This window comes from Sinocyclocheilus rhinocerous, unplaced genomic scaffold, assembly GCF_001515625.1.
Source record: "Sinocyclocheilus rhinocerous isolate Xijiao unplaced genomic scaffold, SAMN03320098_v1.1 scaffold1419, whole genome shotgun sequence".
Taxonomy (NCBI): domain Eukaryota; kingdom Metazoa; phylum Chordata; class Actinopteri; order Cypriniformes; family Cyprinidae; genus Sinocyclocheilus; species Sinocyclocheilus rhinocerous.
Window position 1 is genome coordinate 145,673 of NW_015664679.1, and position 19,273 is coordinate 164,945.

At 35.8% G+C, this 19,273-nt stretch overlaps 1 protein-coding gene across 1 annotated transcript in view; it reads right to left on the reverse strand.

Annotated features, from left to right (window-relative positions):
- LOC107730200 (proton-coupled folate transporter) overlaps window positions 1-11,135 on the reverse strand; it is a 38,430-nt gene extending 27,295 nt beyond the window's left edge. The window contains exons 1-3 of the mRNA XM_016540956.1: window positions 10,961-11,135; window positions 6,294-7,041; window positions 4,670-4,767 (exon numbers count right to left, since the gene is read on the reverse strand). Of these exons, the coding sequence (XP_016396442.1) occupies window positions 4,670-4,767; window positions 6,294-7,041; window positions 10,961-11,077 (963 nt within the window). The 5' untranslated portion in view covers window positions 11,078-11,135. The remainder of the gene's footprint in view (window positions 1-4,669; window positions 4,768-6,293; window positions 7,042-10,960) is intronic.
- Window positions 11,136-19,273: the final 8,138 nt, after the last annotated feature.

A 19,273-nucleotide genomic window follows, 5' to 3' on the forward strand; every position in this document is an offset into this window, starting at 1 on the left:
AAAACAAACTGAAGCATTTAAACTGATAGAATAAAATAGAAAACAAACTGAAGCATTTAAACTGAGATCTGTAAAGTTAAACATATATATTAAAAAAAAAAAAGTTAACGTGAATTCTTATTAAGTAGAGTTTGCACAATACCTGTGTGTGACTCTAAATGTCTCTGAGTTTTGTTACCGTTCTGTGCCCATCATCCGCTATTTACACCACTTAATCAAGCCACTATTCTTTAATACATGAGGACGTTTTATTTCACATGTCACTGCGTTTGCGTTGGTTCTCGTGTTGAGCTATTTCGTCCGCAACCATTGAAGTTGGCTATTCGGTTTCTACAGCGAGGGCCCTATTTTAACGATCTAAACGCATGGTCTAAAGCGTATGGCGCAGGTGCACTTAGGGCGTGTCCAAATCCACTTTTGCTAGTTTAACGACGGGAAAAATGGTCGGCGCATGGTCTAAAAGGGTTGTCCCTATTCTCTTAATGAGTAATGGGTGTGTTTTGGGCATAACGTGCAATAAACCAATCAGAGTCTCATCTCCCATTCCCTTTAAGAGCCAGTTGCGCTCGTGCCATGGCGGATTTGCTATTTACACGGCGGAATTTGCAAGCACAAAGACAGAACACGTCTCAGAGAGGAAACGGATCATGATAATGAAAATTCAGCTTTGCTTCACATGAATAAATTATATTGTAAAGGCCTATATTAAAAAAGGGAAACCAATATTAGAAATTACAATAATATTTCACAATATTACTATTTTTACATATATACAGTGGGTACGGAAAGTATTCAGACCCCCTTAAATTTTTCACTCTTTGTAACTCCTTTAATTTGTAATATTTGGCATGTCTGTGTGCTGCTGTGTGTCCCTGTGTGTGTACGCGCGCTGTGGACCCCCTATACTAACGTGCTCTTTAAATAACAAAAAAACTACTGCGCCATTGACTTTAGACCAGGTTTTAGTTGGTTAATGGCGCAGTCTATTTCAGTTGCCTCAAAATAGCAACACACCTCGTTTTCAAACCAGCACGCCCATGAGCGCACAAATGGGCGCAAATGCATTTTGCTATTTAAACAACGTGGCGCAGGACGTGAAAATGACAACTGCATCGGCCTGAAACTAACAAAAAACACTTGCATCGTGCCTGGTGCCGCATTGCGCCAGGTGTATGATAGGGCACCGACTCTTTTGTCGCACATCATTCTCTTTCTATGGAACCTGATAACCACATTGACCGGTTCTAACTCTATAGCAACATCAACTCTATAGCGGTTTGCCCGAGCATGTGGAAGAAGTGTGCGGCCCCGCGCGCGCTCCTTAGAGGGAACATTGGTGGTGTGGTGAATAGTGCGAAACTTGCTGCTACAATGCTGGTTGCCCAAGAGAGATGTGTCTATGCTCCCTCCTAAAGTGTAAATTTATGAGATTTTTCACCCATTTTATCGTCCATAAATCCGATCATTTGGTGAGTACTAAGATCTAGGCCTATGTATAATTCAAAATGCTTAAAATTATGCTGATGTTGAATAATGTAATATAACAGCTGTGTAATCTCGGAAATACATAAGCACCGCACTAGAATACATAAGCACTACACAGTCCTGTGGTTCAGCTTGAATGAAAACAAAGCCCATAAATATTTAGATTCTCTCAGACACATCTAAACCTAACCAGTGGATTAATTAACCTTCAGGGTTTGTGCCTGATGAAACAGTGTCAAAAACAGTCAGGCTGCCTCACTCAGAACGTCTGAGAGCACTTGAAAGCGAACTCACCTGCATCCGCATTTGCGTGCGAACACGCGTGAGAGGTGCGCGCCGTGACTCATTTGCTCTGACTGCTCATGCAAACAGTTCTGATTTAATTACCCCCCCTGCCCAGCGAGGGCCCGGTGTCAACAGACTTTGCCACCGCCTCTGATTTGCTGCAGAAAACATAATGGGAATGCATAAACATTCCACGGAAAAGGTCAACGCTCCGTGTTTTTACTTTCATCAACTCATTAGAGCCTGGAGTGTTTAATAATTCCTCACCAACTCCACGCCACCCTAATTACAAGTCAATTCCAGCCCCGCAGCCATTTATAAAAACCACAAGCATGGAGCCGTGCGCTCACCGCAGCCAGACCTGCTAAGATTTTGATGCTTCAGATCTTTGGAAGCACAAGATCAGCTCCCCTCCACGATGTCTTTGTATTCAAAAAAGTTTCTTTGTCTGTCCTTTTCTCGCTTTTTTCCCCCAATTGACTCTTTCAATTGCGGTTAATTAAAACTTTTCGCTCTGTGTATTGGGTGGCGGCCCGTTAGCTGACATCCCCTACAGACAGAGTCTATAATAGGTTTATCAGGATCGATGCCTTCGGCTTCCACACAAAAGGCAGCCGAGCGATTGGAGCCCCGTGGTGTATCCTGATATAAATGGAGAGCCATCACCTCTCCAATCAGGAAGGGTGCTCCTTAACTGAGGGCTTTGTTTAAGTGTCACTCTAAGACACAGCATCGACCTGCTAGGAGGAAGGGTTCCTCATGACAGACGGCGAAAACAAAGCAGACTTCAACCTGTTTCCCATCACTACCGCTGTACAGACAGCCTCACACTGCAAAGCTACTCTGCTAATGCCACGGTGAAGGAACAAGACAATGATTTTTTGAAAGGGTAATCAATAGTAAAAGTCATAATTCTCATAGTTTTAAAAATGTTCTTTCTTACCAAAAAAACACACCATACTGTATTGTTCAGTACTATATACTTTACTACATGCTGTCTATTAGAAATGTACACTACCGTTCAAAAGTTTGGGATTGGTCGATTTTTTTGTGTGTTTTTTAAGTCTCTATGTTTACCAGGAATGCATTTATTTGATTAAAAATACAAATATTAGTACTAGTTAAAATAACTGTTTTTATTTTAATATATTTTAAAATGTAATTTATTCTTGTGATGCAAAACTGAATTTTCAGCAGCTTTTACACCAGTCTTCAATGTCACGATCCTTCAGAAATTATTATAATATGCTGATTTGCTGCTCAAAAAAAACATTTCTTATTATTATCAATGTTGAAAATTAATATATTTTTGTGGAAACGATGATACTTTTTAAAATAGGATTCTTCTGCAGCAATGTAAAAGTCTTTATTGCATTTTGATCAATTTTTTGCGGAAGAAAAGTGCTAATTTTTTATTCAAACAAATAAATAAATAAATAATTCACTGGACCCGAACTTATACCCAAAAGTGTATATAGAAAGCCAATTGCTTACTGGTATTGATAACACCATTTTGAGCAATTATAGACCAATATCAAATCTTCCTTTTATAGGCAAGATTATTGAAAAGGTAGTTTTTAATCAGCTGAACAAATACTTAAACTCAAATGGATACCTGGACAATTTTCAATCTGGTTTCCTACCGCATCACAGCACAGAGACAGCGCTCATTAAGATAATAAATGATATTCGCTTAAATTCTGAATCTGGCAAAATATCAGTGCTGGTACTACTAGATCTCAGTGCTGCGTTTGACACTGTCGATCATAACATACTACTAGAGAGACTAATATCAAATCTTCCTTTTATAGGCAAGATTATTGAAAAGGTAGTTTTTCATCAGCTGAACAAATACTTAAACTCAAATGGATACCTGGACAATTTTCAATCTGGTTTCCTACCGCATCACAGCACAGAGACAGCGCTCATTAAGATAATAAATGGTATTCGCTTACATTCTGATTCTGGCAAAATATCAGTGCTGGTACAGCTAGATCTTAGTGCTGCGTTTGACACTGTCGATCATAACATACTTCTAGACTGGAAAACTGGGATGCCTTGCCTTGCCTTACTGTAACTAATAATATCACTAATTAAATAACTTAAAATGCCACTAAAGACTTCAACACTTGGACCATGACAAGGGTAACAGTTGATTGGATTATCTTAACATCACAAGAAATATAATTGCTATGTACATTGGGAGATTTAATAAATAATAATACAATTAATAATAATAAAAATAATAATAATACACAATATATAATAATCATAGAATTAACTTAACTTACCTGCTTTTTTTCCAGCACTATTTATCTAAGAAAAATATTTTAAACTGACATAATGTGACAATCATTAGCTAATTTGAGACCTTTAGCAGCCTTTATATTTACAGTCATAAAGACTAAACTGCTGACAGTGTCCACAATAACCTACATTCTTGGTTTTACAGCATGTGAATGTATACGTCCCTCTGTGCCATATTACTGCAGCTCGTATGGAGCAGAACCGGCCGTGTGACGGAAAAAACCTGAATGGACTGATGCTGTATCTTCTTGTGTGCTGTCTGTTCAGAGTTGTGTCAGTCCCCTGTCTTTACCATTTCGTTCTCTGACTACAGGGGAAAATCCTATAAATAATCATAAAGAACATACGTTTGGTTATCAAAGGGGTGTGTGTGCAAGGGCATTGTGCTCTGCTGTGTGTGCTAGAGAAGAGACTCAGATGAAGAGAAGGCAAAGTGTCCAGTCAATGTCCGTACTGCAGGGCCACTGCTGTTTGAGTCTGAAATCGAAAGATTTAGTGGTATTTCAAGGACGTCCACTGATTTCCAATCTGAGTTAGCTGAGAGACATGAGTCATCAGAGAAAGCATTACTGCATTAAACAAGACCACTTACCATCAAGAGCATCCTCACAGAGTTAAATACCCCAAACAGGGCAGTTGTGAACTCTCTAGGCTCATACATCAAATACAACAGCAAGATCGACTGATCCCCTGGAGAGACAAACGCATATAAAAGCACATTATTATTAATGTCCCCTCTCTCTCCAGCTCTTTATTGCCACGACTTTCAAAGATCAATGTTTTTCAAAGCAATACAGAGTGTAATTCAAACGAGATGGTTGAACAATTATGAACCTATAAAAATAACGACAATTATATTTGGTAAAATTAAAGGCATTATTAGGAACACTAATATCTAATTGTAAGAATTTATGGAAATTGATAGAGACATACAGACATCACTGTCCCTCTCTCTCTCTCTGGCCTCAGGAGTGACAGTACTCTGATTGAATGCTTTAAAACCTCCCTGCAGTGCCTCAGCAGTATTATCATCATAAACATTTGACTTGACCACGGGGCACATATTAGCTGCACTGATAATTCATTTCAGCCATCTCAACGTTTATGCTGCATTATTTCATTATTTCACATTTGATTTTAAATTTCTCTTACTAAAACTGAATGTGTTAAAGTCTGAATGGTTTAAAGCATGAAGTAATAAAAAAAAGACTCCAACAGATTTTTAGTATTTGTTGTACTGTATTTAATCATTTATTGTATTAATAGTGTTTATATTATAATGTATGATGATTTAAAATATTATTTAAAATTATTTTTTTAACATTGTAAACAATTATAAACATAAAAATAACAAAGAATAAAATACAATTGAATAATATTCAAATAATGAATATAAAAATATAAAATATAAAAATATATATTTTTAAAAATACAATTGTGTTTGAATAGTAAATAAAAATGTAAATTACAATAACAAAAAAATCTATTTATGGAACAGATTTTCCAGTAGGTCAGTAACTTTAACGAAAACATGTTATTATATTATTATATAATTACTTGCCAGAAAGAAAGAAAAATAATAAAAAGTAAAAAAAAAAATGTTTAAGTATAGATTATGGTAATACTTGTATTTATAATATACTGTATTAAACTATTTATTATTAAAATTATTTATAAAATAGTGTATGCTGAATTAAAATGTTTATTAATATTAGAAATAATATAATTAATTAATTAATTAATTATGTATTAATTTAAAACTATTCAATAATTAAAAATATTACAAAAACTATAAATTACAGGAACTTTCCAGTTTTTAACAGGTGATTTGCATGAAAAATTTTGTCAATGCAAAAAAATAAAAATATAAAATATATAATAATAATAATAATATTTTTTTTTCCTTCCATTCTTGACAGATTTATTGAGATTCACCTGCATAATGTTGAAATACTGAAAAAAAGTATATTTTTTAAGTTGCAAATTAAAAAAAAGATTACTGGAGTAATTTTTACTAGAAAATACTACAGTATTTCAGACTTTCTACTTAAAGTAAACACTTCACATTTAATGCAATGTGTTTCTTGACGTTTCTTTGTAATTAATTGTGAAATTTACCCATTTATGAGAAAGTTGTTTCTACACCTTTTTTTTTCCACTGGCCTATAGCGTATATATCTGTGTTTGTGTTAGTGTATGTGTGAGTTTGCACTGACCAACAGCCACCAGGTTATTTATGAAGGTGCAGAGAACGAGAAAGTGCAATTTCAGTCTGTCCTGCCCTGACCTCCTCTTGAACACTGCTTTGAAAGACAGTTTGGCATACTTTAGGATAAACAGACGGGACTCATCTGCTTGAGAACCTTGCTCAACTGTATCCTCTTTATAGGGAGCTATACATGTATTTTCTACCATCGTAGGGTCTCTCAGCCAAAGCACAATATAAAGCACCGCCAGGACATGGCAGCCAATGTAGGCCCCGAACGCTGCCTGGAGTCCGAATTCTTGCTCCAAGAATCCACCCAGTAGGAAGCCCACTGTGCCTCCAACGAATATCATGGACTCGGCCACTGCCATACGTAAAGTGCGATTGGAGCTGGAGCCCATGGTCAGGTCGGCCAGGTAGCTGAATGAGCTGAGGAAAATGGAGACATGGCCACCTGTCAGGCCTGTTAGGGCAGCAGCGATCAGGGTCCAGTAAACGCTGATGTTTTCCAACAAGTCTACAGCCAAGAGCAACCCCCCACTCAACAGGGACAACACAGAAGGGAGCGCCATGACCCTGCGACGGCCAGCGCGGTCAGACCAGGAGCCCAGCATTATGGCGGGAGGGATGGAGACCAGGCTGAGGGTGGCGTTGAACAAAAGCAGGATGTAGGAGGCTGTCGTCTGAACCTCCTCGTCCCCTTTGTGGTGCTCAGGGTTACTGCAGATAGTATCATTCTTGAGCAAATCTTGACACACCTACAAAAGACAAAAGTTATTCAAAATAAGTTCGAATATAAATTTCAATATATAAAGCACCACAGCACTGTCGAGTAATCACAACAATAAAAGTTAATTGTCTCTGACCTAATTGTCTCTGAATATAGTTTATTCTGTATTATTTAATATATATCACTTTATTTATATTATATACTTGGATAATATATAAATAAGTTTTATTGTGCAAAAAAAAACTATTCCTACTCACTGTCAAGTTTAACAGCACGAACAAAATCATATATATATATGATTTTGTTCGTATATGCACACATAAATACATAGGATACATACACACATATAGTATATGTGTGTGTGTGTGTGTGTGTGTGTGTGTGTGTGTGTGTTTTCATTTGTTGTTATTGAAAATCAGGGGTATTCAACCAAATATTGATATTACAGTTGAAACATTGCTATTGTGTTGTCTAAAAATTAAGTATAGTATGAACCAAAATGTTCTAAATGACAAAATTTTTATTTAAAATTGAAAATAAATTTCAAGCTTAACCAGGGACGAGGGCTGCAAACTAGCTTTATGCTATATGCCCTATGTACACTGCATCGGTTGTCTGTGTGTAGCAATGCCTAGTGTATTGTCCCTGTTAAATAAACAAACAAATAAAATAAAATCAGTAGTTTAAAGAATAAAACAAAAATTACATTTCACTCAAATCGTAAATCCAAAAAAACTGAGAATTTTCAAGCGGTCTCTTAATTTTTTTCCATAGCTGTATAGCTACACATGTCGCTATGAATGTTTTTTTGTTTTTTTTTTATATATTACTTACTAGTACAAAAATAACTGTTGAATGTGCTAGTAATTATATAATCCTTCTTTTCAAGAAAGAATTTTCATTTCAAGACTTCAAGAGATTTGCAGTTCAGTAAATGGTCAGAGTGAGTTGATTCAGTGAATGATTCATCAGAGTGATTCAAACCCTGTTCTTGAGTATGTGAGTCATTTTGAAAGAGTCATTAAACAAACTGGCTAGTTGTTTGTGATTCTGACTACACAGGGAAAACATTGCTAATGCTAACAATTTTATTTTTAACATTGGGATGCTAAGTGCTGTGGGGACTACAATGAATTGTGATTTCTGCAAAAATGTATGACTGAAAAAACAAATATGAAGGTCCACCGACCGTTGCTGGGGTGTGCGTAGATCGTACAAAAAGGTTCACATGCAGTCTTACGAACTCATTAGCTTTCAGTTTGCCAAAATGTAAAATAGTTCCGAATAGCCATAATTGTATGATTTTTTTTTTTTTTGCATTTTAATCTCTACGGCAGTAGTGACTGTCATTCACTGAGTGAATCATCCATTCATACACTAAACCGATTTGTCAAAAAAACAAAACTATTGTATGTTGCTTGGAGACACTGCTTTTGTTACTCCATTTGGAATAAAAACAGACCCACTATTATTGAATAATATTGTATGAACTGAACCAAACTGAAGCTGCATATCACACTTGCAACCATGCCTAATGGACCCTGATCGCAGACTGTGATGGCACATTTCAACAGTTATTAACATCATACATTTTTCAGATTTTCATTTAAAAAAGAATGTACATTTATAGCACTGTACGTTGTGTTTTATTACCTTGGCATTATATTCATGCTAAAATAAAATAAAAGGGTTCATGCGCAACAGCACTCCTGCTCATATGATATTTCGTAGATAAGTGAACAAAAGTGTTCATAACATGTTTATATGAGATAACAGCACAAGCTGGTCTGATAAAATGTTGGATGGCAACAGTTACTGTAGGTCAGTATTTTTTAGATGAGCCGGCTTAGCACTTTGCACAAAACTAGCCACATTGACATCTTGACATTTAACAGTCCTTTTCTAGTTAGAGCAAATGTTATCGAACGAAATTCGGTTATTGCGTCTTAGGTTAGCTTTGAGGTTTTTCTACTTCTCAAATTTTTTATTTTTTTTATTCAGTGTCAGTAATGATGCTCTAAGGCATTATGGGAATGATGCACAACCCGAGCAGTAAGTCATCGCGCCAGGGGACGCCCTCAGTTATTGTAAGAATAAGCCTCGGGGAAGCTCACGAACTGCAACCTCACAAATATGATGATATCAAGGAGTAAATGGCAAGAATCGAGGCCATTAAGAGTGGCATAAATGAACACTTTGCAATAAATGATTGGACCCTCTTTAATCTTTGAACAGTTTTCATTGCGAGGAGTTGTGCTCATTCATATGATATATTCATCCACATTTTTCTGAGAGCTGTTATGTGTGGAGCTGCAGAGTTCATTGGAAGGGTAAGAGAATTTAAAGGAGAGAGGAAAGGAAGGACACTCGCTCAGGAAAAAGGGAAAAAATGCAATATGACAAGAGCAGGAACTAAAAACAGCTGCATGTTTTGGAAAGCGTCACCCTTAAGCAAATGCATATATTCACTGCATTATTTATATTCATAGAAATGTCTTCAGAGTCCACACATATTATTTTTCCTGCGTTTTCTGTTTTACTTTGATGCTTTTTGTTTCTTTTTAGACAAAAGTTAAAGTTATTATTAATGTTTAAAAATAAAAAAATCAAACAACAAAATAGGCCATTCATTTAAACCCTTCTCTGTTCAGAATTCATCAGGATGTAAATATATATTAAATACTAAAAATCATTACTAATTTTAATGTAAAAGAATGTTAAAATGCTACAGTAAAAACTCAGCATTAAAATTACCTGCATAATTATATTAGATTATAAGTACAAAAAGTAAAGTAATTGTAAAATACTATTATAGTTATTTATATATATATTAGTGCTGTCAAATGATTAATCGCGATTAATCGAATCCAAAATAAACGTTTTTGTTTACATAATATATATGTGTGTATAATGTGTATATTTATTATGTATATATAAATACAAACACATACATGTATTTAAGAAAAATATGTTATGTTCATATGTTCAATATATTTCTATATAATATAAAATATAAGAATATAAATACATATATGTAAATATTTTCAAAATATTTACTGTATGTGTGTGTTTTTATATATACATAATAAATATACACTGTACACATACATATATTATGTAAACACAAACTTTTATTTTGGATGCGATTAATCATTTCACAGCACTAATATATATATATTAGTATTAGTTTTTTTTTTGCCTTCAAGTGCTTGCATTAAGTGCATGTCAAATTCCATGTAGTCTCACAATTATTTCCAATTAATATACTGTATATATATATATATATATATATATATATATATACATATTTACAGAAATTACAGAGAGCTTTTTTCCCCTTATTGGAGCAAATGGGAAAGCAAACATTTTGAATGTATACATTTTCCATGTAGTCTTCCCATCTTTACTTTAATTTCATTGTTATATTTAATATTATATTAAATTATTATATATAAATAGCAAAAGCTGTTTAAAAAGATTTCAATGTTGTATGTCACATGGCAGGACATGTCAGCTCCTGAAAAAAAGTAAAATTTCATGTCATTGCACAAGGTTAAAACAAAGATACTACAGTTTCTCAAGCATAGCCAATGTTTAAGTTCAGCAACAGAATATAGACTAATGACTGTCAGCGATTGTTTAATCTGGTGCATGAGTGATCACAGTGCCTGTTGTTTTGCTCTGGGACTGTCATGGCCGGTTCGGCTTGATTAATGCCTGCTGTAGTTTTGGGTTTTGAGTACATCTCGAGCTCCACTGCTATTCTCCAAGCGCTCCGTGGTTCTGCTTCGGCATTTCCGTTTTGTGTACTAGAACTGGACCCTGCTGACCTGTTTTTCAGTTCAAAGAACAAAACACTGACTCGCCGGACGCACTTGATTAATGTCTCTGCCTTTCACTCTTTTTACTTTTCCTGCTTTAAATTGCAGCAGTAGCAGCTTTCTTACCTTTGTGATAATCATCTGTTGATATGCAGGTGTTACGATGAAAGTGCTGGTCATGTAGAGGAAAATCACCGGCTCCACTGTAACAACTCTCCTTAGTTTCTCTTTCCATGCCGACATATTCAACTTTGCAGTGACAGAACAAGGAAGGGCGAAGCAAACAGTCTCTTAAAATATTAAAGTCGTATTAGGTACAGTAAACCCGTGTAAAGCGTTCATACTGTCCAAAGGGAATAGTGGACGAAGGAACTGTTTTCTTGTTAAAAAAATGCTCTCTAAGGTTAGTCACATGCATGTCAGCTGGAACAGGAGGAAATTGTCTCTCTCGACATTCTCTTATCAGGAATTGTTCTACTTTGTGGATGTAAAAGCAGTTGGCCTTTATTTGCCCTATAAACACATCCCCAACAGATTCACACTTCCCCAGAAAAAGCAAAGAGTTGTGAGAATACTGTTCTTTTTTCTGCAGTATGTGTTTTCAGAATGTTAAACGTGCAAAGTGAAATGTCCTTTGAATGGCGCAACCATTTCCTCCAAATGGATGGAATATTGAAGTGCACATTGACGATATTCATTTTCAGTGCTTCAATTATAGCCTGTCAAAGGTTTCTTTTTGTAAATTTCTACAAAGTGTAGTATAGTATGAACCAATAACATAAAAACTTTAGTTTAGTCCAGTGGTTCTCAAACTTCTTAATGTCAAGGTAATATTCGAAATACTTCCTGAAATGTACCTCTGATACTAATGTTGTAATAAAAATAAATATGAAAGCAGTTTAATGTTGTACATCTTTATGTTTAGTGAGGGGGGGGGGTTATGAACTGGCTGAGAGAGCTCAACATGCTGCAACTTAAGAAAACACTTACAAATAAAAAAACACCAGCACATTAAAAAAACATCTTCATCAGTATGAGAACACGTGCTGCAAATACTCATAACACAATAAAATACAGAAACACTCTGCAAATATTCGCAACACGACCAAATACAGAAACGCTCTGCAAATACTCGCAACACGACTAAATACAGAAACGCTCTGCAAATATTCGCAACACGAATACTCACAACCCGGCCAAATACAGAAACGCGCTGCTAATACTCGCAACACGACCAAATACAGAAATGTGCTGCAAATACTCGCAACATGACCAAATACAGAAACGCTCTGCAAATACTCGCAACACAACCAAATACAGAAACGCTCTGCAAATACTCGCAACACAACCAAATACAGAAATGTGCTGCAAATACTCGCAACACGACCAAATACAGAAACGCTCTGCAAATACTCGCAACACGACCAAATACAGAAACGCTCTGCAAATACTCGCAACACGAACAAATACAGAAACGCTCTGCAAATACTCGCAACACGACCAAATACAGAAACGGGCTGCAAATACTCGCAACCCAGCCAAATACAGAAACGCGCTACTAATACTCGCAACACGACCAAATACAGAAATGTGGCGCATAGTGTTTCTTTACAAATGAACATCGCCATCTACTGGCTTGGCATATATAATACAGCAGTTTTAGTTTAGTTTTCCTTTTCGCGGATCTGCATGAATGGGATTCATTTTGAAAACTTTGTCATCTATATGCGAAACTTTTAAAAAACGCAAAGGACATCGTTGTCATGTAAACATACCCTTAGAAAGGTAGTTTGTCTCAAATGGAACATTTAACTGGTTTTTTTTACTACATAAGTATTTTCTGGTTTCTATTTAAAGAAAGTGATGTTTCAAACTCACATGATGTGTTGCTGCTATTGGTTTAACACATTGAGCCCCTCCGTTTGTGCTATGTAGAGAAGGTTAACTGTAAACTGATAAAACGACCATACTTTGCACTAGCTACAGTTTACTCTATCATGTTATGTGATATCCAGATATGTTATGTAATATCCAAACAACAACAATCAGCATTCCTTAAAGTACAGTATCATGTTATGCAATAAGTGACAAATTAACAGAAGTGCTAACACTTCCTTGTGTCATAGCGTACATTAGATTGTATTCACTTGTAATTGGACTGTATTGTATACAATATATTATTGTTGAGATACATTATACCAAGTAATAATCATCTTACTCTTTAAATATTGGTGTCAACCACTAGTGTACAGTATATCAATTGAGACTTAATTTTTTTTTTTCCAGTTAGATAAACATTTTTTAAAGCAGAACAAATTAACCCAAGAAGCAAAACCGCATAATAAGACAATTTATGTTGAATAATGTAGGCCTATTTTTTATTGATCCATTGGCAGATTTTTAGCAGAAACCTTTATTATGAACACTAAAATTTATTATTTTCTACTTTTATTATTTAACATCTGTTTTGCAGTGCAGAAAAAGAACTAATTTGAATTAAAACAGGTGCAAAAAGAAAAAAACACTAGGTAAACTAAAATGCAGGGGTTTTAATTTAAAAAATGTCACACGGTAAAAACATAAATAACAGACATTTTGCACAGCACCCCTGATGGTTTCATTCTGTTTATACACTTATTGTACCTCCAATCCATATGCAGAGCGTGAATACACGAGCCACGGGTAGAGATCACAGGCAGCAAGCATGCAGTATGGGAATGAACCCTTTCTCACCTGAACTAGTGTCTTTCTCTCTAGAGGCCTGATATCTGCTGGGTAGAGTTCAAATATTTACACAGGCATGCTGGCTGAGGAGTCTTATTTGTGTCTGCACACTGGACTGGTCTATCATATGGCACTCTCATAGATCTGTCTTCTTCAATACTGCCTCAATTCCTGGTCAAATGTTTAATGATGTTTAATCGTTAAACATTATTCAGCTTGAAAAACACAATACTTGTCAGATGTGAGTGTGCTGTGTCATGTTGTGTACATAATATATGCTTATACCCTGCATATGCACATGTGTGCATACACACTCAGATATATATTACCTCTGTTCTGCATTCCACATGTATAACCGTAATATCTTAATCAGTGCTTTCTAATGGGCTATAAACGTGATGTCTGGAGAGAGGTAGCATTATTATGTTGCCTTCTGCAAATCTAAGCTGGTCTTCACCCAGACAGGAAAATAGAAAGGAAAATTAGAAAGTTAGATGCAATTGTAAAATATGAAGTCACATTGTGAGATATGAAGTCACAGATAGTGAGATATGCTGTAAATGAGTATTCATGAGAAATAGTTGTAATTACAGGAAATAATGTATGAAGTCAAATAGCAAAATATAAATGAGCAATCATGATAAATAGCCACAACTACTAGGAGTATGAAGTAGCAATAATGAGAATTAAATCACAATTGTCAAATTCGAAGTCCAAACTGTGAGAAATAAATGAGCAATCATGTAAAATATAGATGAAAAAAGTATAAATTTAAGTAAAAATTGTGAGATATTATGTAACATACTGAAATCCACAATTGTGAGTACCGTAATAGTTGCAACTACAAGAAATAAAGTATGAAATTTCAATTATGAGTTGAAATAGTGTCGCAATTGTGAGATATGAAGTCACATAGTGAGATATAAAATAATCAATCATGAGAAATAGTTGCCATTACAAGAAATAAAGTATGAAGTTAAAACTGTGAGATATGAAATAAAATGAAATCACAATTGTCAAATATGAAGTCAAAACTGTGATAAAGTCGCAATTGACCATTCACAAAGAGCTTGATTGACAGACGATCTGACCAATCATAACGCCGAATCTGCCATCTTGCCCGACAATCAAATCAGACAGGAGAGTAGAGTAGATTAACCTTCGGTGGACTTAAACTTAAAAATGTTGTGTATTGACATCTTTCCGCAGTTGAAATAAAATACATTCTGATGATTTAAGTAAATATGAAAAGACGATCGGTTCACATGCTGCTTGAACTGAGGCAATACAGTGATGTTTCATGACATATTAAAGAGTCTTAAAAAAAATTACAAAATTTGAAAGTTGAGACCTTGATTCATACGCACGTTTCTATAGAAGAATAAAATGTCATCAGCATGCACTAGTGGTAAAAAAGAGCATGATGAATCACACTTTGGCAGTTGGAGTTTTTATGTATGTTGAAAAAAAGTGGAAGCGGTGAAAGAGGAAAGGATAAGAGCTTGAGGTAAGCAGTTTTAAGTTTTAGCGCCATGTCGCATTGATTTCATGTCTCATTTTTATTGGCTAGTCAGTAAACATGGGTCGTAGCAGCAAACACACTGTGCGATGATCATGCTGAATTTCTGACACCATCTGAAAATTATTGTAAGCTATCTTTCGTCACAAGACCGTGACAACGGCTGTCTTTGAACCTCTCTGACTGTACGACATAGGACCACTGATTAGGAGCCACGATCACAGAAATCGACACGATTGTTTCACAATGGCAATCTTTCGTTTGGGACAGCCGAAAAATCGTGCAGTGTGTCTCAGGCTTTAGGAGGGTGGGTTTTTGTGAAGTGTCAATTATGAGACACGAACTCAACATTTTGAGAAACTGAGTCACACTTGTGAGATGTGAAGTTAAATTGTAAGATATAAATGCACAGTCATGAGAAATAAATAAAGTCACAGTTACAAGAAATAAAGCATGAAGTTGCGAGTATGAGAAATTATTTGTTAAATATGAAGTCAAAATTGTGAGAAATAATGTCACAATTGTGAGATGGAGTCACAGTGATATATAAATGCACAGGAATATTTGCAATTACAAGAAATAAAGTATAAATGTGCAATTATGAGTTGCAATTATGAGTCAAAACTATGAGAAATTAAATCACAATTGTGAGGATAAATCTGCAAAAAATAGAGTCACAGTTCGAAGAAATTAAGCCGCAATTATATGATACAAAGTCAAATTTGTGATAAATGAATTTGCAATTGGATTAAATCACAATTACGAAAAATAAAGTTGCAATTGTGATATGTGAGGTTGCAAATATGAGAAATAAAGTCACAGCTTTTTATATTTTTACTCTGAGATACACTCAAGACAGCTTACTAGGTTTAAAAAAACAGTGCTTTACAAATTTATTTCGCTGTCCCCACTTTTTGGGAGATAATCAATGCCCCTGTCTAAATGTGTCCACCCCCACTTTTAAATTATTTCTACACCGTTGCATAGATAGGATGCATACAGTGGCGAGGATCTGACTAGACAGCCGTGAATAATGAATGCATATTCTACTTGGTGAAAACGGTAACTGTTGCAAATTACCTTATAAAATAGCAAACATAAAAGCTCTGTAAAGGGAAACAGTTTTTTTTTTTTCTTGGACCTCAGCCATGCTATACATTAGAACCGTGTGCTCACGTGCGAAACGAACTACACTGTAGCTCTCCTGAAGGGTGAGATTAATGGTCTGACCTTCACTGAACGGCCGACGTATTTAGTACAAAGTTTGTAATAGTGCTAGTGCTGCTCTTCTGATGAAAATGTCGCAAAGCTGTTTGGCATGACGAACCAGGCACACACTCACACTCATCCGCTCCTAAAGATAAAAGTTTAAGTGCATAAGAGCCACACACAAAATGAAAGAAACAGGAATACCCTCCTTGTAAACAGACCACTAGAAACAGTGACGTATGCGCCCTTTATGAGAAAAAATTATTTTTGTTTTAAAACCTTTCGCTCGTTTTCTTCTTTTCAGATGGGCAGTGAACCATGCGTCATCTCGTGGTCTTAGTTCGCTCGTTTTGTTAAGAATTTATTACGTTTTCCTTTTCACTGAGAAAATGGTGTTCTCAGAAGAGCAGGTTTCTTGTCACGCTACAATACGTTTTGCATGGTTTTCTATTCGATCTCCTATTCAGTTACAAAACCTGATCTTGACTCTAGCTATATTGCTTTCAATTTATGCGGCTTAAAATTATAAAAATGCTTGTTATTAGCTTTAAATGTGGTAATTGCATTATATTGTATGTGAATTAAATGAGTCCATCAGTCAGGGTCTCTGATCTGCTAATGATCTTTTCTGCGTAAATGCTTTCATAAAGTATCTCTATTTCTTTTTGCTGTGTTAATTCAGACAGTGTGGTGGGGAGGAAACTGCTTTTGAAGTGTTGATGCAGTAAGCATTGTACTAGGTCTTTCTCTCTTTCTCATAATTCCCTCTGATCTGTCTCTTGGGATTCTGCTTCACCTCTACATAAAACAGTTCTTGGTCTCTCACCTAACGGCATTGACTCTGAGGCTGATAAATCAGGAATCCATGCATGTACGTGTACTCATTTGTTAGTGTGTTTTGGGTTAATACCAACAGGTATGAGTCTCTGATGGAGCTTAAAACCGTTGATTAGATCTGAAATGCAACGCTAAATAAATCCCATTGTTTGAAATGCAGATGCCAAATCTGATTTTCTTTCCCATAGGAAAGTAAAACCACAAACGATATCTCCTTTTTGAATTGCTTCTTGTCATCAAATGGAGACTTTGAAAAAAGTAATCGAACATCATTTATGCCAAAAAGAAACCTCAGAAAAGTCTCTAACTGAGCTCAGATTTACCAATACATCAGTCTGTGATCACAAGTCAAAGATTTTGGTATGAACACAAACATTTTTTTTAATCAAATTCTCTCAAGTCCAAATTATGACCTTGCTTGACTCGGCATTGAGCCTCTGCTGGTTGATGATGCAACTACATCTTTTTGCTGTAAAAAAGATTCTTTCTTCATTGACAAGCATTAAAAAGCAGCCTGTGCATTCTGATGAAATACATTTTTTGCAAAGCAACATATTTATCTGTGTGTGTCTGTCTGTCTCTCCATCCATCTACAGTATATTGATTTTCTATATCGATCTATCTATCTGTCTGTCCGTCCGTCCGTCAGTCCATCTATCTATCTATCTGTCTATCTATCTATCTATCTATCTATCTATCTAGTGGTCTATCCATCCATTCATTCATATTCTCTAACATTATAATTAAAGTTAAAGAGTTTATATGACCTCTGAAACAGTTTTTTTAAAACAGATAAACTGTTAGCGACGAATGGATAATGATGAGCTTCAGCAGATGCATTTTGGATCAAGACGACTTTGCACTTCATCTTGTTTTTATTACCCTCATTTCCAAGTACTTAGTGTTAAACTAAGTAGAAATGTGCCTTAATACCACCAAATTGATGTCTTATGGTTTGGCCTCATCTTCAAAGGCTTTTAACATTTTTATTACCGCCATTAGCTTCCACCAGCACATATCACCAGCTGTAATTATTTCTAAAGATGAATTTTGGTAGATTTCCTGCTACCGGCTATTGTTTTCACTTCATACACATTCTCAATTTATATCACTTTCTTGGCACGCAAGACATTTTCACAGTCCTGGAATACCTAAAGACCATAGCGGTGCTTGCACACGTTGTTTTCAGTTCAAATAAAGATAAATCTGGCAGCAGACAATCACAGTGCAATGGTGTGAAGGAACTGTGGGGTGTGTTTTTATGAGGCGTACATTCTCAGTAACATTTGGATGCATTTGATTAAGCTTTATGTTGTTCAAATGAAGAATAATACCGCAAATGAGCACTATGATGAAAACAACAAAGGATATGAAACAGATCGGCTTAATGCGCTCTAGTTTACTCCCAGCCACACCGACAGTGTTGATGTGTAATCTATCAGAGTAACATCCAACAAATAATATCTGTCTAGTTGGTGTATCGTTTGATAATGATGTCCAAAAGGACTGTAAGAGGCTGCATTTATGCATGAGCGCAGCCCAAATGCACTGCAAGGTCAGACACGCAGCAAACAGCTCACCATAGCGGCTCTTATTACATGTGCATCACGTCCTGACAGGGTTTGAAACCTGCTCAACACACACACCCCTGAGTCTCATGACATCATACTCAAAAGATATCAAAACACATTAGGGACCTACCTGGAATAGAGAGAAAATGTGCAAAAAAATTGCACAGAAAATTGAGGCTCAAATTATATCATTGAATGGACTGCACATGTATGAATGTTCGAACATAAAAGACAATGATTACAGAACTAATGGACACACAGTCCAAGGTTGCTAATTTCTTGCTCTTAAACATTAATTAGTGTATGTATGTCAGGGGACCTTTTTGCAGCATGCGGCGAAGCCATCACAAACCCTGCTGCTCACACATGAAGGTCGGATGACCCATTCTTCTGGGAGCCACAGTCAGCAGCATGACGTCCTCTTACTTTACCAAGTGCGCTACACACAGAGAACATGAGGAGCACTGGTGTCAGGCACCTATTTTGTTTAAGGCCATAGAATCAAAAAGAGTTTCTGAGGGTCGGTAGATGATGACTAAAGTTTTAGTTATACAGCAAATGAATTCTGGAAGTTGCGAT